Source organism: Alosa pseudoharengus, unplaced genomic scaffold (genome assembly GCF_046254945.1).
Source record: "Alosa pseudoharengus isolate Yale_2024_CS ecotype anadromous, Long Island Sound unplaced genomic scaffold, YU_APseudo_1.1 YU_APseudo_1.1_scf_1, whole genome shotgun sequence".
In the NCBI taxonomy this organism is placed as follows: Eukaryota; Metazoa; Chordata; class Actinopteri; order Clupeiformes; family Clupeidae; genus Alosa; species Alosa pseudoharengus.
This window is the reverse complement of record NW_027468564.1, coordinates 3718595-3744327: the sequence shown is the minus strand read 5'-3', so window position 1 is coordinate 3744327 and position 25733 is coordinate 3718595. Positions and strand designations below refer to the sequence as shown.

At 40.8% G+C, this 25733-nt stretch overlaps 1 protein-coding gene and 1 long non-coding RNA gene across 2 annotated transcripts; one reads left to right on the top strand and one right to left on the bottom strand.

Annotated features, from left to right (window-relative positions):
- Nucleotides 1-3685: 3685 nt before the first annotated feature.
- Nucleotides 3686-25440, bottom strand: LOC143135301 (uncharacterized). The gene is made up of 3 exons (XM_076296011.1): nucleotides 25292-25440; nucleotides 24756-25074; nucleotides 3686-6085 (listed from the first exon to the last, which is right to left on the bottom strand). The coding sequence occupies exons 2-3, from the start codon at nucleotides 25036-25038 to the stop codon at nucleotides 4503-4505; spliced, it is 1866 nt and encodes a 621-aa protein (XP_076152126.1). The 5' UTR covers nucleotides 25039-25074; nucleotides 25292-25440; the 3' UTR covers nucleotides 3686-4502.
- LOC143135367 (uncharacterized) lies at nucleotides 14419-15904 on the top strand. The gene is made up of 3 exons (XR_012988917.1): nucleotides 14419-14710; nucleotides 15351-15418; nucleotides 15662-15904. It is a non-coding gene; the product is annotated as an uncharacterized LOC143135367 (long non-coding RNA).
- Nucleotides 25441-25733: the final 293 nt, after the last annotated feature.

The following is a 25733-nucleotide window of genomic DNA, read 5'->3' as shown; positions in this document are numbered from 1 at the left end:
GTGATGTCTCCATCCTGCAGGCGGTAGCCAGAGCGCTCTCAACTCCGCTGCCATGTGTGAATAAACAAACGTCCCCCCCATGTCCCCGGTATAACGTTATTGTCGGGTCCTTAGGAGGTATTTGAAATGACCAAATGCAAATGTCATCCGAGGGACCTGACGGTGACGTCCCCAGAAAGTCCTGCACCGGACGTCATGCAATAACCAAACGATAACTTGCTCCGGACGTCAATAAGGTCACCGGAACGTCCGCTAGAGAACATGACGTTCGGGACCAATCGGGGACGTCGTGAATGTCGGCATAAGGTCCGGGGGACGTCCCGTGTTTGTCGGGCTGTTATCAGCGTCACGAGTTGGCTTCGATGTGAGTGGTTGAAGTAGCACGTCAATAGATGACGGACAAGTGGCTTATCCAATCTTATGCAAGGATTTTTAAATAAGGCCCAGCCTTCTGAAGCACCAGTCCAATGGATCCCAGATGGATGAGTGGAGCTAGGCGGCACAAAATTCATCTGGCAAGAGTCAGGTTAATGCTTTCCATAACATAGTCCAAATTTTCATTTTCAACATGTGATATGTTGTCTACTGTATGTCCTTCTTGCTGCTAAATATGGGTTTACGAGACTTGTATTCTGACATTCTGTTTTTATTTGCATTTTACACATCATCCCAACTTTTTCTGTTTTGGGGTTGTAAATAAATCTGTAATAGTTAATCCCAAAATATTCATACCCCTGGAAAGTATCAATTGAATGTGTTGAATTGAATTGACCAATGTTTTTTTGTGAATGAAAATGAAACTGCCACATGCCTAAAGGATGTAAGACAATGTGGTAGAAACATGCAACCAAAAACAAGACACATTTCAATCTTTTTCAACAATTTAATGGAAATACAATGGCATATCCACAATGTTTTGTACCATTTTAAATAATCAATGGAAACATCTGTATCTGCACAACACTCAACATGGTTCCTATAGCTACCAAGCCTCTCCAAGTCTCCACAATGATTCTGGAATGCACCTTTCTAGCAGCAATCCAGGTTTTGAGGCAGGAATGGTTCTTAGCCATCACTCTAGGGCCGTGGCCTACTGGTTAGCGCTTCGGACTTGTAACCGGAGGGTTGCCAGTTCGAACCCCAAACAGTAGGCACGGCTGAAGTGCCCTTGAGCAAGGCACCTAACCCCTCACTGCTCCCCGAGCGCCGCTGTTGTTGCAGGCAGCTCACTGCGCCAGGATTAGTGTGTGCTTTACCTCACTGTGTGCTGAGTGTGTTTCACGGATTGGGATAAATGCAAAGACCAAATTTCCCTCACGGGATCAAAAGAGTATATATTAGTGCTGTCAAACGATTCAAAATTTTAATCGCGATTAATCGCTGAATTCCTATAGTTAAAGAGGCCCTATGCAACAATTTTAGCAAAAATTACCTTAATTATGCAGATTGAGAGTCGTTGTGTTGGTTCTACAACACTTTTTGGGTCGTTTGGTGGGTGCTTCGTCTCCCCCTAGTGCTTCTCCGCGGAAAAACCGAATATGCAACTTTCTGGTCGCGGTCCGAACACATCCACACTGCAAAAACTGCTTATCTATCAAAATCTAACCAAGTGTTATTAATCTTATATCAAGCTAAAAAAAAACTAGATGGTATTGTTTTCAGTATAAAGAGACTTACCTAGCGCTTTCTTGTGAAATCATCTTCTTCTTTAATCACGATTAATCACATATTTTATCATATGGTTAAAATTCTATTATTTTCCATTTCTGAACTTTCCAGGAGTCCATATTAACAATAAAGCAATTATTGTGTATCTTGATTGGGATTCAAATGAAAGCAAAGCAAGTTACTTTATTAACTGAACTTTAAGACATAGGTCTATTTGATTATTTCATATCAAATTTCAAAAGATGTGCAGCAGACCTGAGGCAACACAATATTCTTCAGAAATTTAGCTGATATAAACGGAAATAAATGCTACCGCAGAAGTGCGTGAACAAAATGTAGGCCTACACACATTACAAAGGGCATAACAAACTTATTATATTCATACTATATTCATTATCTTTGAGTTCAGTTGAAAATAAGGAAGTTTTCAACATGAGTGCATTGCCATTTTAAAGGCCTACAGTCTATGGTGCACTGTCACTTGCCACACACATCAGCGGCGAAGTTTTTAACAGGCAAACACTGGATGAACAATGGATTTCATGGAGCAGCGTCGATCAAATATAACTGAATCGTGATTTACACGGCGCCAAAGTGCGATGCTGGTTTGCGGAGTTGTATTGAAAAGAATGGAATCTAATGTAAATGAATGTCAAAAGCAGAGTGCATCGCAAATAGTAGCAGCCAAAGAGGAATGTTGATAACAGACCAAGTGACGGTGAAAGAATCTTTGGCGGCACACAACTAATGCGTCAGCCTAGGCTACTACTCTTTGGCCGGCTCGTAAGCCCAAACAAGTGTGTGCAGCATGCCTTTACGTAGCCTACTAACGGCGCATCATCATAAAGATACATTTAATCTGCATCACGCCCCATTTTAGAGGAAAACAAGTTAATATTATATAATTGATTCCAATGGGAAAGACAGCTAGTAATCACACGTTGACATTCAATCATTCTACTAAAACGGCAGTTATGAAGAATTATCTTTATGTAACTTACTCATGTCGAAACTATGTACATTACCAACCTACTTCGTTTGCAATACCCCATGTTGAGAACAAATTTAGCATGTACACTTACCATAATTTCCCATGCAAAACGGTTAGCTTGCTAACTAGCTAATTGTGGAACTTCAGCATAGTCAATTCTCACCTACTGTAGTTGTAGGAAATAGGCTACGTTCTTATTACAAGTGATAGAATGAATGTGTGACTTATGTTTAGTTGATGTTATGACATGTAAAGTTAAGCTTGCTGAACTTAGTTATAGTCAGCCACGGGCAGTTTGACTGTGCCTATCGATACATTCGTGACACTCCTGTAAACTAGAAAGAGCAAACCATAGGAACATGGTCACATTAATCCCATAAACACACAGATAACTCTTACACCAACCTTATTTTGTGCCTTTTATTCACGTTTGTTTCAAGATTTAGTAAGTATAAGCCCTTTTCGCCCCCCACTTAGATGCAGCATAGGTTTCCATTATATCAGTCATCTTTTCCCTAAAAGGGGGCGTGTACGTGCAGTAAATACAACGTTCCATTCCATTCGTCAGTGTGTATTGTTTAGTTTCCGGTCTAGCTAAATCCAGTGTGGTGTTGTAGTTGTTCTAACGTTACTAGTTGTTGCAACAGCATGTGAAAAAACTACAAAGTTTGTTTAACCCAAAAGAACGTTAATATCGCGTTAAAAAAATTGACGCCGTTAAAATAGGTTTACGTTAACGCCGGTAATAACGTGTTTAACTGACAGCAGTAGTATATATACTTAATACTCTGGTCTTGTGCTCCTTATTTTAAAGGATTCAGGTCAGGACTGACTGGGCCACTCTAAAGTGTTTATATTGTTCTCTGTTAATCATTTCTTGCCTTGTTTGTTTGGATCCAGGGGATATTTCAAATAACAATGGTGTTCAATCCATAATTCCTGCAAGCTTTTTACATTTATTAGGCTTCTCTCCAGTGTTATCATCATTTGTGCTTTAAGATGCAGAATTTGGGGGGGGGGGGGGGGGTTGCTGTGGTGCCACAGCAAAGTTGACTAAAAACCAAAATAAAGTTGACTAAAAACCAGTATAAAAAAATCTGTTGTTGACTTATTGTAATCTCACAATGAAAAAAAAATCCAACCTTGAAGGGAAACAAATTCATTTTGAGAAAAATAAAACGTCACTCACAATTATTGGCACCCCTACCTGTAATCTCAAGTATTTTCTCTTTACTTATTTATTAATGCCTAGCGAAACGCGTCTGTAGGCATGGCATTAATAAATAAGTAAAGAGAAAATACTTGGGAGTACGGTTTTTCTACTCCAAGTTGTCACTTTATAACTCGCACCCGAAATTGTTGTGAGATTTGAAGCTGAGCGCGCCTATTCTCACTACCCCTACCTGTAATACCTTCTTAAGCCTCCCTTTTGCCAATAAAACAGCTTGTAAATTCTCCTGTGACATCCTATAAAGTCGGAGAATACAAAGCAAGGGTTTTAACACTTAAGATTAAAGTCCTTACAAAATCTCCCCAGATTGTCCAGATTCCTAGGTCCACATTGTCCTCTTTGACTCACCCCATGGTTTTTCTATGAAGTTTAGATCAGGGGACTGAGATGGCAAGAAAGTCTGAAGTCTTCTGAAAGTTCACAGACACTCTGATTAACTTAACTAAATTGTTTTTGTATGTAAGATTTTTTCTAGAGGTGCCATTTTTTCTAGAGGAGCTTTTCCTTTGTCTTAGAATAAACTTGCTTCAAGGGTGAATTTTTCCTGATTGTTTTCATTGAATCATGTGAGAGTACAATGAATCATCAAAAGATATTTTTTTTATACATGTTTTAGTCAACTTTACCAAATGTAATTCTGGAGGGTACTGTATGGGTTTTCTCTCTAGTGTGTATACGCATGTGACGTTTCAGGTGTGTGGCTGTTGTAAATGCTTTTCCACACTGGGAACATTTATAAGGCTTCTCTCTAGTGTGTATTAGCATGTGGGTTTTAAGATGTGAACTTTGTGGAAACGCTTTTCCACACTGGACACATTTATAAGGCTTCTCACCAGTGTGTTTTAGCATGTGGGTTATAAGATGTGCAATTTGTGAAAACGCTTTTCCACACTGGACACAGACATGGGGTTTCTCTCCAGTGTGTAATAACATATGGGTTTTGAGATGATGAATTAGTGCAAAACCTTTTCCACACTGGGCACATATGTGAGGCTTCTCTCCAGTGTGCGTCTTCATATGGATATTAAGATTTGATCTCTTTGAAAACGTTCTTCCACATTGGTCACATTTATGAGGCTTCTCTCCAGTGTGAGTCGTCATATGGGTATTAAGATTTGATCTGAGTGTAAAACTTTTTCCACATTGGTCACATTTATGAGGCTTTATTCCAGAGTGTGTGATCACGTGCAGTCTAAGATTTCTGGATGATGTAAAAGCTTTTCCACATTGGGCACATTTATAAGGCTCCTCACCAGTGTGTTTTAGCATGTGGGTTTTAAGATGTGCAATTTGTGAAAACGCTTTTCCACACTGGACACATACATGGGGTTTCTCTCCAGTGTGTACTAGCATATGGGATTTGAGATATGGAATTAGTGCAAAACCTTTTCCACAATGACCACATACGTGAAGCTTCTCTCCAGTGTGCGTCTTCATATGGGAATTAAGATTTGATCTGAGTGTAAAACTTTTTCCACATTGGTCACATTTATGAGGCTTTATTTCAGAGTGTGTGAGCACGTGCAGTCTAAGATTTCTGGATGATGTAAAAGCTTTTCCACATTGGGCACATTTATAAGGCTTCTCACCAGTGTGTTTTAGCATGTGGGCTTTAAGATGTGCAATTTGTGAAAACGCTTTTCCACACTGGATACATACATGGGGTTTCTCTCCAGTGTGTAATAACATATGGGTTTTGAGATGATGAATTAGTGCAAAACCTTTTCCACACTGGGCACATATGTGAGGCTTCTCTCCAGTGTGCGTCTTCATATGGACATTAAGATTTGATCTGAGTGTAAAACTTTTTCCACATTGGTCACATTTATGAGGCTTTTCTCCAGAGTGTGTGAGCATGTGGGTTTTAAGACGCCAAGCATGGGAATACGATTTTCCACACTGGATGCATTGATGAAGCTTCTGTCCCGTGTGTGTTAAAATATGGGTTTTAAGAGTAGAATCCTTTAAGAATGCTTTCCCACACTGGGCACATTCATGTCGCCTTTTGCTACCAGTGTTCTGATTTTCATTCACACTAACAGAGTGTGTTTGCTGGTGTTTCTTGAGTTCTCTCAGGGTTGTGAAACTCTTCCTGCAGACCATGCATTGGTGCAGCCTTCCTTTGAGTTGCAGGTTGAGTTCATCGTTCTGTCCCTGGATCTTCTGTTGCGCTGCATCTGGGTGTTCAGACACACCTGGAAGAGATACAATATGGATTTAGAATGGCATATGCTCTAGGGCTGCACGATATTAGGAAAACATGCGATAACATAATTGAGTACTGCGATAACGATATAACTTGCGATATTTAAATATTTAAAGGAACGATATGTAAGATTGTGGCCAAAACTGGTACTGCAATCACTTTCAAATTACTGTAGAACGGTGTATCCCCTCCCCCTCCAAGGTTGCCAACTATGTGATTAGTAGATAGGTAGAGGGTGGCGCATCAGGCCAAAACACAACATGCCATGACAAAACACAACAACAACATCAGTTGAGGGCTGCAACTTCACTTTAAATGCCAATATCCTGGCTGGACTACTGTTGTCAGTGATATAATTATTTGAAATGAACATGATTTCTTAATATCTTGTGAAATATCAGGGCCATTTTATGATTAATTGAAATACATTTCTTACATATGGTTCCTTTAATGTTTTTCTCTATTCTACTTGCTGCTAGCATAGACTGTAGGGTTGGGGGGGTAAATGTATACATGGATTTCTATGCAACGTCACGAAAACATGCCTGCGCAACTAAGAGGCAGAAAGCACCATAGAACAGCATAGAGCAGTGCTCTCATTGAAAAGAAAGTTTTTATGCTGAAAACTGCACCAATTCGAAATCACGATGGTTAGAGAATGTTCAACATGTTCAATATCCCTAACGAATGCATGTCTTCGCCAAAAATGACAAAATACGATGTTATATTTAGGGACACCAGGCAAGCCTGATGGTTTTTCTCTACGAAACTTCCCCTCGCTCGGTCTGAAGCTCTTTTCCTTTTCTTTGCGTCTTCCGTCAAGGGTTTTCACTGCTTCTTCGCCGGCTCTGCCATTATACACATGTTTGCAACAATCTCTAGTGTTTCGTTAGCCTGCCTCTGTGCTGTAAACTGATCCTGCTTCGGTCGGCGGGTAGGATACACCAAACTTGCAAGTGGGATATTCTTCCTACAGGCAGTAGGGGCGGGCGAGAGAGCCTTCATTCGCCCCGTAATGAGTCATTTAACCATATACTGAATTACAAAGATGATTCATTAACACGAAAACGTGGCCTGGTGTCCCTTTAATAATGCAAATGAAAGGCAAACTCTGAAATATAGCCTGAAATGAGATGTTATTATCATTGAGACAACAGGGGTATACAAAAAATTACGATTGTAGCTTACAGCAGCCGACTATTTAGGCACCAAGTTTATAACGTTGTGGATGGCCACCAAGCGTCTTCTGCCCCATGGCTGCGCACGCATCTAGTCGTGTTGGTAAACGGGAAACCAGAAATAAATGTGTAATTTTCTACATAAAAAATATTAAATATTATGTAGCCTGGGCTATATATGGCCTGATGAAAGTGGACAGCTAAGAGACCTACTGACTAGGCTATCGAAGTTGTGTGGAAGATCTGCTCCAAGAAAATCCTCCTAAAAGACGGATAGACAGCCAATCTGAACACTTGTGCACCAACCAGCGGAATATTCCACATTGCCAGCCTTCGCTGGGCCTAGCAAAAAAGCTACTTAAACCTATATCGCGGCGGTCACTCATCTAAAATCTTAAGTAGCCCAGCCTGTAACCTCATACGCTGTGCATCCCACGTTATTAGGCTACCGGCATGCCAACTACGAGGGCAGCAGTGGGAAATGAAAGTAAGGGGTTGCGATCACACAGTCCAACGAAATAGGTTAAACAACTTTTACAAATAACAAATCCTGATTAGCTCTCTGCTGCTGTCTGGGGCTTTTGCTAAATGCAAATCATGAAATACAAGCCTTACAGTGAAGGACAGATATATTCTGATCCTATAACGATAACGAAAGAAATTGTTTATTTTAACACGGTGGAGAAGGACTCATTTGGTGTTGTGTTTGTAACACGTCATCCTTCATAAAACCAAAATATTTCCATATAACAGACGTGCTTTTCCTTTTAGTCACCAATTCCTCTTCGCCTACCTCGCTCGACTCACTATCTTCAGCCATCAGGACTTAGCTCCCACCTCAACACCTAAAAACACACGCACCTAAACTGGTAGGGGATCGACGGGCTTCTCGGGCAGCATGACAGCATTGGTTTGGTAAAATATGTTGACATTCAGAATGTGAATACACCATAGACAGCAATGCGCACGGTGCAGAAAATGTATCGAAATTTATCGAAAATTAAGTAATCTTTGCGGTTAGATAGATTTTAGATATATCGTGCAGCCCTAATATGCTCTACACCTAGTGATTCAATTATCTGGTACACACTGTGAAAACTGCTTATCTAAAAAAATCTAGTTGGGGGCCAAGCAGCGAAGCTGCGAGGCAACCCATAGTGATTCTACGTATTCTTATTATTATTATTATTATAACGAAACGCTAATTTGCCATTAAACCATACAGTAAAAAGTTGGGATATTCGGCACATTGATTCGGTTCAGTCATATCTTTAATTTATCAAAGTTTCAAGTCTGCACTTTGAGTGCTCTAGCGCCACCAACATTTCAAATTTTTTATTACATCTATGCACATAACGTTTGAATGGTACACCACATTTTGAACATTAAGGTATATTTGGAATCCTTGGATGAGACCGAACTCAACGCAGATGTCAATTTATGGGGTAAACGTAATTGATCAGGCTGCCATATTGGATTTAATCAAAAACACCTAAAAGGCATCAAAGTTCGCAAAGTTTGTCCGATTTTCACGAAACTTGACGCAGATGATCTTCAGACTATGACTCACAAATGTTATTGCTTTTCGGAGCCATATTCAAAACCCATCGCCCGTCGTGACCAATCAAGTTTGGCGGCGAAGCCGCCAAACAGGAATTGAAGTGATCTCAGCAAGGCTTTCGCGTATCAACACCAAACTCAGTACAGGGTCTCAGGACCCAATTAGGAGGAGGCTCAATAAATTTGGTGACTTTTGACCTATAGGTGGCGCTATAATTACCAAAATTACGTTTTAGCCTGTAACGGGTCATGTGTTTGGAATTAAAGCATATTAGTGATATCTGTTAATACCTTGAGAGGTCCTTAGGCCGCCACATGCCAACATGTGACGTCAACATAAATGATCCAACCGCCATATTGGATGTCATCAAAAACACTTAAAAGGCATCAAAGGTCACAAAGTTTCTCCGATTTTCACGACACTTGACGCAGATGATCGTCAGACCATGTCTCATAAATGCATTGCTTTCTGGAACCATATTCAAAACCTGTTGCCCGTGACAACCAATCAAGTTTGGCGGCGAAGCCGCCAAACAGGAAGTGAAGTGATATCTCAGCAATGCTTTCACATATCAAAACCAAACTAGGTATATAGGTTCAGGACTCAATCAGGAGGACACTCAAGAAATGTGGTAAATTTTGACCACTATGTGGCGCTATAATCACAGGAAGTGGGCTCATATTTCTGCAATGCTTTCACGTATCGAAACCAAACTTGGCTCATTGACTCGGGACCACATCCTGAGGACATACAATAATTTTAGCGACCTTTGACCACTAGGGGTGCTATAATTTGCAACACTTTCTCGTATCAACACCAAACTTGGTATATGGACTCGTGACTACAACCTGAGGACGCACAATAAATGTGGTGACTTTTGACCACTAGGGGTGCTATAATTATCAACACTTTCTCGTATCGACACCAAACTTGGTATGTGGACTTGTGACTACAACCTGACTATGCACAATACATTTGGTGATGTTTGAGGTATGCATATGTATGGGGGGTTATTGGGGTGTGTGGGAGAGGAAGTTTATCTTTGTATATGTGTGTGTGTGGGACGGGTGGTTAATTGGGTGTGTGTATAATGTAGCAACATTGGGTTGCCATGACAACTCCTGCTCAACTGCTTGGCCCCCACATTGCTGCTTGCAGCTATATTTAGTATTGTTTTCAGTATAAAGAGACTTACCTTTCTCATGAGATCATTTGACTTAAAATGAGTCAAACTTCAGACATTTCATCATGAACATAAGGAAATTTGTCTGCCAGCACATTGAGCAAATTAGTCTTGACAGGGCTCCTCAAAACTCTCTTATTAAATTAAGTCAAAATGATCTTACGAGAGAGTGCTAAGTAAGTCTATTTATACTAAAAATTTTTTTTAAAAAACACTAACTGCTCAGTGTCTACCGTAAATCCTCAAATTACGGCTGGGATTCTATTCATAGTCAGGGGCGTGGTCGATTCGGACAAATAAGGGCTGGTCCCAAAAATACAAGCCGGAAATAAAAGAGCTCTTCTTAATATTTTATGTTGTTGGTTGGTTTAATACTGTTGCCAATAAAAAGTAATTGCCCTACACACTGGCGCCTTAATGCAGGGGCTTACCTGGGCTTCAGCCCAGGGGCCTCGACCAATGAGGGGCCTCCTAATAATAATAATGATAATCAATAATAAACGGCGTGTCTGTATTCGCGGCGTCATTAGCCTACTCTGGAGCTAGCCTAAATAATTGAGCTGCTCTATCGTACTGCTCTACAATTAGGCTACATCCATGCAGAGGCCCCCTTTGTCTTCTCCAATTCTAAAGTGTAACAACATGTAACAAAACGCAATAAATCCCAACGGGTGTAGAGGAGCTAGAGGAGAGTCTGAAACAGACTGACAAACTTATAATACAAACTCTGGAGATAACGTGGGTAGGATTGAAGCAACGACAAATGAATGACGTGGATTCCTGTAACTGTCCATGAAAACAGAAGGCATAGCAGGTAGCCTAAATATCGTAGCAAATAGCCTGGAAATGAAACGGCTTTAAAAACATGTATTTCACGTGTCTCATTGGAGTGAACACAGAACATGGGGTGTGGCGCAAAGAAATGAATTAGTGATCTGCATCTCCGTTCACCAAGTTTGTATGTTATGTTTTCTCCATTGTTAACGGGAGATATGTCATGTACTGTAGTGATAATTCATGTTCACGTCACATGAGCCAGCTTGTTCTGTAGGCTAGTATTTCTGTCCCTCCCAAACTGCGTTAAACTGGTGTGTTTAGTAGACAGAATTAAAAAAAAACTCCTGGGGAACCCCCCAACACGACAAACACATGCACTTTTGAAAAGCTTTTAAACGTCCATATGTGTTTAAGCCTTAACTTTTAAGCCTACAGCCAGTGTTGTAAAAGTTCAACGCTTGTTTTCGTGCAGTAGGCTAGCTTTTTGATAAGCGATGTCATGGGTTGGCTGACATGATTCGAGGACTTTCTGTTCCTGTTTATGTAAAGGTTTTACATAGGCTCAATAATGATAGGCTACACTGCATGTTATTAACCAAAAGCGCACGCTATGTAAATAGGCGGGGCAGATCGCGGGCCGGGTATCATTTAATCATAATTTATATTTGCGGTTGGGGGGGGGGGCTTACAAAACATATAGCCCAGGGGCCTCGGGTGGTATTAAGGCGCCCCTGGCCCTACACCATAGGTATCCAACATGTCGCTCTCAAGGATTCTATTCATAGCCGGGCCTCGGATTATACATATATATATACACACATATATATATATATATATATATATATATATATTTACTTGGATATGTGCAGAAAACAAGTGACTCTTTCACTCTTACTAGGGCTGTCACTTTTGTGAAAAAATCCTGTTCGATTTTTGAGACATAAGTGTTCATTGAATCGATTGTAAAATCGATTTTTCATGTCTAAAGACGTTTCCATTTTCAACGGCAAATATCCACAAAAAATAACAGGCATTAGGACGAATGTAAAGAGGGCGCTTGTAGACGCAAGCCAGCAATATTTCTGATGATTTATTGGCGTGAAGTTTCGTGCACAATGACAAACAGGAGTGCAACATTCTCGAAAAACAATAAGCCGAGTATACTGCCATTACATCAGTGACAAACATTACTGCAGGCTTCAACGTAGCTGTGTTTACGATTAGAAATGTCGATTGCACAGTTTGCATAGCCTACCGCTTTGTTCTTCTCCATAGTTTGATATACCAAAAATCCGAAGTACTTCCACATCGAACTCCTCAAGTTATTAGGCCTATCACTAGTCTCTCTCATGTCACACAGGTTGATCGCGTTGTCCTCCATTTTTGGCAAAACAAGAGCAACACAGCAGCTGATTGAAACAGCTGTTTCCGGTGCGTAAAATTGGTGGGAATTTTCTTTTTAGTTTTCGCAATGCTTACTGCACTTCGGAATTCTTTTATATTCTTATATTCTTGTTTGTGAATTTTGTTACATCTATTTTTTTATTTGTTCAATTCGTTTAAAATTAATAGTGTACATATTTGGTTAAAATCGATTCCCTATTTTAGTTTTCGAAACTTGTGTTGTTTGGTCCAATCGATTGTGCAGTCGATTTTCGAACGTAAAGTGACAGCCCTAACTCTTACATTGACTTCCCAGTGTTTCCCACAGAATTGAATTCTATTTGTGGTGGTAGGTTTGCAGAATTAACTTGAATGCAACAGTTTTTTAACAAATTAGCGCAGCGTGGTTATGATGCTAACCAGATTTAAGCACAATGTAGTACAACCTGGAAAATCATTGTGTGGTGGTCAGTGTTGATATTGTGGTGGGCTGCCACAAATAAGTCAATGTATGGGAAACACTGCTTCCATTGTATTAAAAGAGCACCACATGTGGTGCAAAGTGGTACTGCAGATCCAGTACAAATTCAGTGGATTTAGGGACTGTTCGTTATTTATTTAAGGGGTTACCGGAGGAGTTTTGGGAGCATTAGTCAAAAAAGACGTGAACCTCCCTCACCAGCAAGAAATTTTTCTGTGACCCTCCAAAGTGATTGAGAAAAAACGCATGACCCTCCCCTTCAATTTATTGATGCCTTCTGTACTGGGTCAATTTGGGAGCTTGCATGCTTCCACTCTTTCCTTAAAATGCCTTGAAAAGGCTGTCGTTTGCACAATTTCATAAATAATCAACTGGACCGAAACATAGCCTACCTTTTCACATACTGTATTTTAACTTTTTTCCCCCGTCTTAGGAGGAGCTGCAGGGCCGTTGCAAGGGGGTGCGAGGCCCTGTGCGAGGCCCTTTTCACTTACTTGCATGAAATCATGCGGTAGCCTACTGACGGTGCATTTTAATAGTAGGCTAAAGGCTACACCAGCTTGTCTTTAAGAGGGGAAATTGTATAGCTTATAACATTAGCTGAGTCATTTAGACTAGGCAGGATTTTGGAAAATGTGCTTATTTAAAGTCCCGAAGGCAAATCATGTTAATTTTTGGCATACAACATTTTTAGGGGTTTTGAAGGGTGCTGAATTCAAATCTTCTGTATGCCAGGCTCAAAAATGTCCCATAATGCCTCAAAATGGAGAAATCCAATATGGCCGCCGCCGCCAGGTCAAAATCTAATTAATCACTTATCTTTTAGACTGTACAGGGTAAAAACCTGAATGTAATGTGCTTTTATAGGTTTTCACATATAGGGAATTCAATGTCATGCTCAGATTTAAGATCAATACTAGAGAAAATGCTTGAAATTAATGTACATGGTTAAAATTGTTGTCTCGGATAATGAATAATTCATGAAAAAAGAGGACCATGAAACAGGTTGATGGCTTTCTGAAGAATTTACTTGAAACATGTTTAGAAGCAAGGTTGATTACCATATTTCAATTATATATTTATATTATTTATCTGTATTTATCTATTTATCTGTATTTTAACTATTTATTTAATAATGCATATTTACCTATTTAGATAGTAATTAATCCATTCTGTTCTAATCAATTCTTTAAACTTCTTGGTATGAAGAGGTAGGCTACACACTTAGGCTATCCTAATCATCCTCATCCTCCTCCTCTCCAGCAGTGTTCTGACAGGTGCTGCTGCAACTGCATGACTCCATGCATAACATGCAACTTTTCCTGCAACTGTAGCGCTGGCTTAGACATCCCTTGACGCAACCACAGGTGGTGATCTCCTTACAAGCTTTTGGAATTGGTGAGAGATAGTAGCTGTGGCACTAACTGATAATGCACATTTGGATGGCCTGATAAGTGTGTGTTGTGTTTGGGCCACCAACATGCTTTCTTGGCAAGGGACGCCCCCCAGTCGTGCATGAATTGTTTAATTATGCCTACGCACACAAGGGAAGCCCTTTGTCGTTTTTTCTCTGGTAAACGTGCGGGTTCTCCTGTTTCCGAGGTTCCGTTAAGGAAGATGGCAAGAGTAGCCAGGGCGCTTGGGGAGTCCTCTGCAGCCTTACAAGCCTCACTTTTTTCTCTTACACTCTCAAAAATTGGGGTACGGTTGGGGTACATTTTTGTTCTTTTAGGTACAACTTTTAACCCTGTACCTTAAAGGGAACAAAATTGAGCCCCTAAAGTACTAATATGTACCGTTCCTGGATCATTAATGTACCTTTTCGCAAAGGGACCATATTTGTACCTAAGGGTACAAAAAGTACATGGCCTGTCACTCAAAAGTTGTTGGGGGAGGAGATTCGGGACGGGAGCAACCGTTATTTTCCCCCTCAACTTTGTTCATCTCACTCACCAAGAAATGGAGCAACTTTCAGTGAGGAGCTTGGTGTGAGAAAACACATGTGCAGGATGGAATAATCTTTGTGGAAGAGGAGGCAAAGCTATTCAGAGGTAAGGTGTAGTTGCAATTTATCGAAATTTGGTTTGTACATTGTAAATAGCCTACTGTTACAGTAATGGAGTCAGATTGTTGGCTTAAAGGCTAACATTAGCATTCGCTAGCAACTTAGCCTAGGTTAGCTATGAATTCAGATATTTTTAAATGGAGTTCAAACTCCTTCAATAATGCATGACTATCGTGATAAATGGTAAGGAAATGATTTGTGTGTGTGTTTTATCTACTATTTCCCATGTCAATGTTAAGTTTTTGTGGAAGCCATTAAAGCCAACTTTCACTAGCAATCATTATCCTAACTAGCTTAGCCCATAGATATATGAGCATATCCTAGCACTGTTAGCCATACATACTTGCTAACTTCCCTGAAAGGCTGGTTTAATATCAACGGTAGTGCAGGTGAAAGAAGCCTGGTAAGTGCATACATGCAGTAAGCATGATCACTCTCAACACTGTCATTTTGTTTAGGTGAAAATTAATTAGTTGAGTTGCCTATGTTCACCAGAACATCCTGGTTGTCATTGCTTATCTAGTTAGAAGCTAGAGGGAGCAACTCAGAACCATTCTATAATGTTATAAAGTTACTCAGAGCTTGATAATGGTCTAAAGTAAATCTAACGTTAATCCTTCTCACAGATACCCACCAAGGCAGAACATGGCCACTTGGAAGTAAGCTTACCTTTCCTAAAGGATCTAATGGCTACGTAAGTTACCCAACTTGGTGTTTTTTTTGTAATGGTATTTTTCTTATTGATGTTAAATACATATAGAAAAGTATTGCATAATAAATTATGCAAATTATAATAATACAGACAACTTTTTGATTTTTTTTTTGTCCAATAGCAATTTATATATTGGTTAAGATTATCTTTGTGCTATTTCATTGTTGTGTCATTTTGTTTAATTATATTATTCTATTGCATGGCATTTGTCTCTCAAACACATAGTGGAGCAGGCAGCTTTTGTTCATGAAGATACGGTGAAAAGGAGTAAGGAGAAGTTTGGGAGAGTCAGCCGGTCCATGGAACTTGTAATGAATCAACGCTGATCTATGCCAGGTGAGCAGATTCATATAGTTACATACATGTATTAGACAAGGTATTTTACACAATCTGTCTGAGGCTATTTATTTGTGTGGTTGAAAAAAATCTTATTCTGAGGTTTGTGTTTGCATTTTGCTTCCAACAGATGTAAAACCTCTGCTGTCATTGGTGAGGCTACCACTGCTATTGAAAATATGTGAACTTCCTGTAGATCAAGTAAGGTTCCAGTAAGTCAAAGTGGATATATGCAGAGGAACAGAAGTTGAAGAGGGGGAAAACAGCAGCCTCTACTGCTGTTGACCTTTACTTAGCACACTCTCCTGAAGAATATGTTGGATTTCTGCCAGTTTTTGAAATTGAACTTTGGTGCCTTTTGAGACTCTTGCCTTTTTAGTGGCTCGCCTCATGATTGGAAGGATTGGAGTGTGTTTTCTGATTGATTGATTTATTGGTGAGGTAATGAACATTGTAACAATATATTGTACATTTTTACAGGCTTGCTAATATTTCCCAAAGGCTTGCACATTGTTTTCTGAGATACTACTCTAAAATGTCGCTATATGACTCATTACATCACACATATCGTTCACTCAATTCTATGGTGTATGCACTGTGAATGAGATCTAAGATCATAGCTACTAAGTTACTGCAAGGACTTTGTTAATTTTGCAACGTGTAATGGTTATGGCAAGCAGATACTGTATTTTCATCACTGTCACATACACGAGTATTAACATGAACTTGAAAGCATACAAGGTTTGTTGGAGTAATTACTAGCTCAAATATTGGTATTTTATAGATCATATAAAGGTGTTATTAGTGCTATCGTGCAAATTAATATATTTTTTTCCTTCTGCGTATAAACACAATGTGGCTATTCAGGCAAAATATTGTAAACCAAAGTGTTTTATTATTTACACTTACATTAAGAGTCATAACATGTTTTACGTGAATATGTATATTGATATGGATATAAGATATTTTGATGTTTTGATATGAATGTGTTTTTAATATGAACATGTTAACATTTATTGTACCTGTATTCATGTGAAGTATTGTGTGTAATATCCCCCCAGAATAAACATTTAAATGTACTTACTGGTTGTGCATATATTTTAGTTATACCACCTTAAATTTTCACTGGGGTTGTACCCTTGAAGTACAGAATAGTACCTTTTAAGGGTACTATGTGATAATGATATATACAGGTACATTTTAGTCATTGCAGGTACAAAAGTGTACCTTGATGGGTACAGATGGCTAGGGTACACAAATGTACCTGCATTCATAGGTACAGTATTGTACCTCAAAAGGGTACTGCCCCAGCGACAAGCATTTGTACCGACTTAGGTACACACTGGTACTTCCATTTCTTAGAGTGTAGCACAAGGCCTGCAGTTCCCCAACCTGCTCCTTCTACCAGTCCGCATGAGCTGGAGGAGGAAGATGAGGAGGCCATTGTGGACGTTGAGACGGTTCTTGCGTCTGAGGGAGAGGAGCTACCTTGTGCACTGCCCTGTGTAGCCAGCCCCGTGGGAGGCGAGCTGGCCCGTCTGTTTGAGGAGGTCCTTGGCAGGGCATCCAGGGCTCTTGATATTCCCCTTCCAGAGAAGCCTCTTGCCTCTGCGTCTAGGTTCCACACAGACATGACTGTGCGCCCAGTGGCGGCGCTTATTCCCCTCCTACCAGACTTTAGCGATTGGTCTGTCGCCAGATTTCCTCCCCAACTACTTTTCATAGGTGGTCTGGCCAGGCTAAGGTGCTTTCCAACATGCACGGTGAAGGGCTGATAGGTTGTGGCTCGCTCCCCCCAGTGGATCAAGCTTTGGAGCCCCTCTTCAACTCCCCCAACTCCCTCTTTGGTGGTCCCTCCTTCCTCAGTGCCAATGGCAGGACTATGGAGGCTCTGCTGGGTAAGCTGCATAGGCCCATAGTGATGCAAGGCCGCCTGGCTAACACAGCGGCCATTCTGTCCCTGTATGTTCGACACCTCTCTGGTCTCTTGCAAAGCAGTGCCGGTGATCCCACTCTTTTGATAGAGCTCCAGTCAGCCTCTGTGTACCTCACTGCAGTGTCTAACGAGCAGGCAGTGGCATCGGGCCGCTCCTTGCCTCAGTTCTAAGTAGCTAGACGCCATCTCTGGCTGCCTTAATCTCAGCTCCAGCAGGCAGACAGAGAACGTCTTTTGAGAGTGCTGGTGGAGCCTGGGTCCATGTTCGGCCCACAGCAGGCGTGTGACAGCTGGCCCTGTGCAGAAGAGGTGAGAGGGTCTCTTGGCAGGCGTACCAGGGGTGCTAGGCGCCCTAGAGCATTCACGCCTCAGCCAACACCTACCTTGCGGCATCCGTCTTGGGGGCCGACTGATCTCAGGCAGCGGCTTCAGGCATCCCAGGGGCGGGGTGGTCGCCCACAAGCTGGCCAGGGGGCCAGCGTGCTACTAGCCGTGGCCTCTCCAGGTGCTCTCGTCATTCCTGACAATCTCCGGGCCAGCCAGCCTCACCTCTCAGCTCGATGCATTAAGGCTTGGCTGGAGCAGATCCATGGGTGCTCTCCACCATGACCCACGTTTAGACCTTATGTGCAGAGCTGTCCACCCTCCTGGACAAAAGGGCGATAAGGGAAGTGAGGAGTTCAGACCCCCAAGCGGGGTTCTTCTCCCGTTATTTTCCTGTACCCAAGCACACAGAGGACCTTCGTCCTATTTTAGACCTCAGGGCTCTCAACGTACACCGGTCTCTGAGGTGCAGGTTCATCACAGTTCCGAGGGTGCGGCAGGCCATCAATGCAGGGGACTGGTTTGCTACCATCGACCTACAGGATGCTTATTTTCAGATACCCATGGCCAGGGCATTGGCAGTTCCTGAGGTTTGCGTTCGAGGGTCAGGTCTTCGAGTTCCAAGTCCCCCCATTTGGAATCTCTCTGGCCCCCCGAACCTTCACCAGGTGCATGGAGGCAGAGGGGGCTGAGGATATTAAACTATCTAGACGACTGGCTCATCTGTGCAACCTCAGAAGTGCAATGCCGCCTACACGTGGCCTTGCTGTTGAAGCACATTCAGGACTTTGGCTTGCGCCCCAATCCCAAGGAAAGCAGGCTCCAGCCTTCCCAGGTCACCACCTTCCTGGGCATGGTCCTGGACTCCAGGAGGGCAACCGTCTCAATGTTGCTTCACGTTGCACGCCCAGGTGGAGTGGAAACTCTGCCTTCGCCTCTTGGGCCTTATGGCCCTTCACATGCGCCCAGTCCAGAGGTGCCTGTTGAGCCTTGGTCTGTGCCCCCAAAGGCCCTCCCAGGCCAAGGTGACTGTGTCCCGCAGGCTTCACAGGGCCTTATACTGGTGGAGAGATCCCGCCAACACCGAGAAGGAGAGTGCCATGGAACCAGAGATTCGTGACTGGGTCGTATTTACAGACGCATCCCCAGTAGGCTGGGGCGCCGTTCTCGATGGTCAGGGCATCAATGGTCTCTGGACGGACCCTTGGCTATCCCAGCACATCAATGTCCTGGAGCTGAGGGCTGCTCTCCTCGCCCTCCGACACTATCTACCGTGGCTAAGATGTGATGGTGAGGACCGACAGCACGGTGACTGCGGCCTACATCAACAGACAGGGGGGCTTGGGGTCTCCAGGTCTTTGCAGCCTGTCGACAGACCTGTGGCTCTGGGCTCATCCCCTGTTCAGCTCTCTCAGAGCAGTTCATGTGCCGGGGGCCTTGTATGCTGCGGCCAACATCTTGTCGAGGAGGCCCACATACCGGAGAGTCGAGGCTCTAGTTAGCTTCTTCCTATTCACAAAGGCTAACTAGCTAACGTTTTTTTAGTTTCTTCCGATATATTAATTATTCAGTTAGCCTATACATAATCCTCACATAACAATATTCACATGCTATTATAGATGTATTACATGGTCCTAAACAAATTGTTGTGATATTATGTTATAGTTTACCTGTTACTGCTGAGCATCATGTGAGAGGAGCGACATAATTGCTAAAAAGTGCCTCGTCAGTGTATAGGTAGAGGGTGTGGCCTCATTCAGGGTTACATATGGGTATTTGTGTGTGTAGGGGTACGGGTAGGGGTGGGATGGGCAAACATGTCATCATAGCACACTGACATCAAAACAATAGGCTCAGGTACAATATTTCAATAGTAGGCAAATCTAGTAGTAATAGCTTAAGAGTTTCAAGCATTTTCTTCAAATACTAAATAAATAGTTAAAATACAGATAAATAATATAAATAGATAGTTAAAATATAAAAATAAAAAACATGTTTCAAGTAAATTCTTCAGAAAGCCATCAACCTGTTTCATTGTCCTCTTTTTTCATGAATTATTCGTTATCCTAGACAACAATTTTAACCATGTACATTAATTTCAAGCATTTTCTCTAGTCTTGATCTTAAATCTGAGCATGGCATTGAATTCCCTATATGTGAAAACCTATAAAAGCACATTACATTCAGGTTTTTACCTTGTACAGTCCTAAAGATAAGTGATTAATTAGATTTTGACCTGGCGGTGGCGGCCATATTGGATTTCTCCTTTTTGAGGCATTATGGGACATTTTTGAGCCTGGCATACAGAAGATTTGAATTCAGCACCCTTCAAAACCCCTAAAAGTGTTGTATGCCAAAAATTAACATGATTTGCCTTCAGGGTTAATTTATTTTCAAAATTGACCTAGACTAATTTGGTCATAAGCCGTTTATCATAGGCTACATCACGAAACCAAACTAGTGTAACAAAGGCGAACACTTTAACAGGGGGAATTAACTGGGCATGAATAATTGTGCTGAACGCTACTTGTCAATGAGCAGAAACACACACGACATTCAAACTATTGATAAGATGTGCACTATGGAAACTGGTCTGTAGGCTAACATTGGACAAATAAATGACATTGACTCGCCATATCCTGACTCAGACCGCAAACTCAGCAATGAAATCATAGGCCAGCTTGCAGGTAGCCTACGTCTTTTTGATTTCATAGAAGGGCGAGCCCACATTTGCGCACCTGTGACATGGAGGTGCGCAAATAGCCTATTCGACTTCGTTCACCAGTTACTGATCGCAATTTCAAAGTTCGGGAAAGTTCGTTCAATCTTTTTAAGTTTGAACTGCTTAACTCTCAAAAAGAATTTCAAGTTTTTGCCTGAAATTACACTGTGCCTATTTACAAGGGCATTGTTCCCACCTCTTCTGGGGCCTCCATCAAATGTTGGACCTCTATAGAAAGCTGAGAACCTCTAGTTTTTGTAGGAAACAGTCAAAATAAATGTGTTATGTACTCACTAAGAGTTACAGAGGCTAGAATATAGTTTTTTCTTTCTGCCGGATTACAAGCATCTCTGAACTGACCACGTTCAGGGCTCCAGAGTGCGACCAATTTGGTCGCAAATGCGACCAAAATTGTTAAGGGTGCGACTAAAATTTTTCATGTGTCGCACTGGTGCACCTAATGTCATAAGGTTGAGCGCCTAGACTTTCCTCGTATCTGCTGTCTCTCCATGAACTAAGCGTTTGTTCTCCTTTGACTAGTGGTGTACCAATACTGCAAAGGTATCGCACTACCCTGATATTAGAAACCTCACAATACCTAATTGTATTATATCGATATAGCCTACTTTTAAGAATGACAGTCGTGCGCTTCCCGTAGCCTATGTGTCTTTTCTCCTCACACGCACGCAGCTATGCAGCTGTCGTGATCCGAGCGAGTAGTGATGTTGATTTGCTGACTTGCCCCTCTCAAGTTTGTGTTGCTAACCTACCTAGACTATGGAATTTTCATTTAGGCCTACTGTCAGAGTTTTCCGAAATAAGCTACACAACCTATTGGCAAACTTTTACATCTTGAGAGAGTTCCTTCTAGGTAACTGTTAGCTCACGTGTCATGTCATCATTAATGTAGTGATGATTTCAACAAAATCATAGATATTAACATTGCAAGACACTTATCTCTTTTATGATCCCATAAATATTTTCAAAAAACATAATGAATTGCATCCATATATCCTTGGACGATGTGCGACTATTTTCCTCTAGCCTAAAACCATGAGAATGAAAGCTAATTACTTTGACGTTCTTTTTAAAGTGACAGGCACTCAATTAGACCTACACACCACCACTATAATAACATTGAAGACAACTGTAATAGTTTAAAAAAATCAATATGAAGTATTCAAATTACTAAATATTTTTAGCTTTTAGTAATTATGCAGATCATACAATATAATACATTATTAACAAAATATAAAATGTTTATGAATTCCAAAATATGAAATAGAAACATATGACAAGCCATCATTTTCCATGTGTGTGTGGAGGGTCGAGCAGAGACTAGGATCGCCACTGATCACAGTATTCAATATTACTGATGTCGTCAAAGTGGTGGAGGCTCCAAATCAAATGAATACTGTCATTCCTGGTCCATGCTCTGACAACAGCTCAGACACGGAATGTATATGGAGAGCAATAAAAAGGGGACCTTGAAATTGTGACGTTAATGTGTCGCGATGAAAAATTTGGGTGCACCTAAATTTTGTGCTGGTGCACCTAAATAAAAAAGTTAGGCGCACCAGTGCAACCAATGCAAAATGTTAGTCTGGACCCCTGACATTTCAGCCCTCTAGGTCTCTTGATATCCCTTAGAAACACAACTGAGCCCTAGCACCAGGTCTTGTGAAGTTGTGCGCAAAAGTAGATCAATATAGAATGAAAATATGAGTGCTTTAGACTATTATTTGCCAAGGTATGCCCATGCGTTTTGTAAAATGCCTATGGATACTCCCCATAGGACTTTTTGTTATCCAAAATGCATACTGACAATCAAATGCTTACTGCACATGAACCCCTTTGTGTAGAAGCATAATCCTGGTCTCAAATGAAAGGTAACACTTTGAGGTTTCATGCTTGTATTTGGATTATACTTCAGGGGTTCTGATATGGAATGACTACACTAAATATGGAATGATTACAAAAATGTCTCTATTTTTGCATTTACTTTGTTGGTTCAATGAGTGTGTATAAGATAGACTATACATCTGTACAACTAATATTGGATAACACAACATGAAGATTCCATTTCTATGGATTCTTGTGAATATTTCAGTACCCAATATGTTGCATCTACTTATTGTGCTGCAGCTACACTGCAGCCAGAAGTCAGGGTAGCACCAAAAGCGGAGGGGGGCATTTTGGATCAAATTTAATTGAGACATAATAAGATTAATCTGAGAATGTAAAGCACTATACAGATTGTACATGAAAAAAGTTGTCATTTTTGGATTCCCAAGAGTCAAAGCTTTGAAATGGTGTATAACATTACTATGCTACATAGCAATATGGTGCATACAATTGATTTAGAATGTTGGGGGGAGGTGGGGGAGGGGGGTAACCGTCCCGCCGGCGGGACACTGAAAGTTATTTAAGTGCAGTAGCCCATCTCCTTTGGAATTATTATGAGGTCCAGTGCATAGGCTATGTTTTCGGACGTGCTCAAAAAGAAAAAAAAACTTGCTAGATTTTTATAGATGGTTATGAGGAGCAATATGAGAGAGAAATTTGATCATTGATCGTTGTTTTGGGACGTTAAGCCTTTTCTATTGGCGTCCGTGAATGAGTGAGTGAGATTGAAGAAACATGCCGTCACGTCAGCTAGAAAGTTCATAGGCCTAATATGATTTCATGCTAAATTTTTTGAAGGTTCTTAGTGATTATGAGGAACAATATGAGAGAAATTGGGTGATCACTGATCGTTGTTTTAGGACATTAAGCTACATTAAGCTTTTTGCTTAGGATATAGGCGTTAATGAAGAATACACGCTTATTGTCATCTTTGGCCAGGTCCGAGGTCCATCAGACGCGAGGCCATGGCCCTGGGCCAAATTTTGCTGTTTTCATGAAAACAAAAGTTGGGTGACCCTCCCTCCTAGACTAAAAAAAAGTTGGGTGACCCTCCCCCCAACAAAGAATAAAAAGACATGACCCTCCCCTATTTTCCTCCGGTGGTCCATTCCAAAAATACTGAACAGTCCCTTATAGACAATATTTTTTAAAAATCTTCTCGATAAAGACACTCAACAAGCCCACATTTTGGACAGATGATCCTCACATACAGAATGATATATAGTAAAAAAAAATGTTTTTACAAATCAGCTGTCCACGTGGTGTAATGAGAAAATAAAAACGGGCTTTTTGGAAATCAAGCCCAATTAAAAACAAAAATGCTCTGACAATGTGATAATGATAACAACCAAAGTTAATGCATGGACATGACCTTATGATCCATATATAAGTGGGGGGGGGGGGGGGGGAATCTGATGAATTTGTGTCACATCACCTCAAAGGTGATGTCTTTTCACATAATTAATTTATAGCCATTTTCAGAGCTTTGCAGAGGGAAAATTACACAAGATACGTCTGATCCGATTGGATTTTTTAATTCAACAGGAAAATGTTCTTCTACTTTTCACTAATGTGTGTGAAATGCCAAAAGAGCCTATAATGTTGGAAGTTGAACAAAAAGGATTGTTCACCACAATGCTTAAAATGACTTGAAGTTTCAAAGGGCTATAGTTTTTCAACGATTAGTGATGCAGATATACTATTTAAGATCTATGCATAGATTTGGCCTACAAACACCTGTGAATTTTTTCAGAGAGGGTCACCTGCCACATTTTGCTGAAATTGGGTGATTTCACACAGAATGACCCAAAAATAAATTAAATCCCAAACTGAAAAATGAAGCCATAATTTGAGGATTTTACGGTGTGAAGGGGGGAAAAGCAGGAATTTTCCTTTAACAGCATAGCCTACTAATTGGTTGAGGTCTTTGAACCCACGACTGCCTTTTACTAATGAGCTGATATTGAGAAATGAAACTTTGATTCAGGTTACACAACAATCTTTCCTGTGGTTGCTATGGTCATCATTAATATACTGTTTTTATAAACATGGTTACAAGGGATTCACATCCAGAAGGAGGATCTGAAAGGACTTACTTCCCAGCAGATAATCGTGTTCTTGTTCATCATCTTCAATCTTCACTTCGATCTCCGCTGTTGTCTGTTGTGTTTCATTGTAAGTAACGTTGGACTCTGTGACGTCCGTTTCAGTTTTACAGTGAACTTCTGCAAAGGGCTTTTCATCTTCATCTGGACATAAAATCATATGACCATATTCCTCCTCTTTTATATCTTCTTCTTTCACCATCACGCCCAGTTGCTCAAGCTGCCGCGTGTCAGTAACGTTACAGCCAGAACTAAACGAAAGTCCGAAATCCATGTTCCCAACGGACCAAAGGATCCTATTCAAAGTTTTCTATAGTCAGAACACCACAAAAACGGTAAGACAGTAAAAAAGGTTTCCATTAAAGATAATGTTTCGCTTTACATAAAATACACGAAAACAACATTACCTGTTTCGTATTGCTTATGGCTACTTGGCTTAGGCTACTTGAATCAATCACTTCGAGTAACGACAACTGTTATTGGGTCTAACAATGTCGCCAAGTTAGTTAGACATTAAACGAACCTACCTAAAGCAAGTCCGCTGCTCCACACACGGAGGTAGTTGGTCTGATGTTATGTCGAATAAGATGTGAAACCGTGTTTATCTTCACAAAACTGAGCATTCTTGAACCAACATCGCTAACAACACTTATATATCAGAAAATATCTGTGGCTTGAGTAGTGTGAAACTAGCGACAGTAAAGAAAATTCCAATATGGCCGCCATTCGCGAATCATTCAAAATAAAAGTCAGAACATATTCATTACTTTTTCAATAAAAAAGTTTAAAAATTATTCATTTAAAACTGTATTGTGTTACCAAAGGGAAAGTAAATTTAGAAAATAATTAAATAAGACATTTAAATCGAAAATACACATTAGAATGCTATATTTTTTCTACACCAATATAATTAAAACTGTGTGGCTGTGAAAACAATAAGTTGTGCATATGTAAAAGGGGGGTGAAATG

Coding starts and splice junctions, on each gene's coding strand:
- LOC143135301 (XM_076296011.1), bottom strand. CDS start 25,038: ATGGATTTCGGACTTTCGTTTAGTTCTGGCTGTAACGTTACTGACACG. Junction 6,086..24,755: donor ACACGATTATCTGCTGGGAA/GTAAGTCCTTTC, acceptor TATCTCTTCCAG/GTGTGTCTGAACACCCAGAT.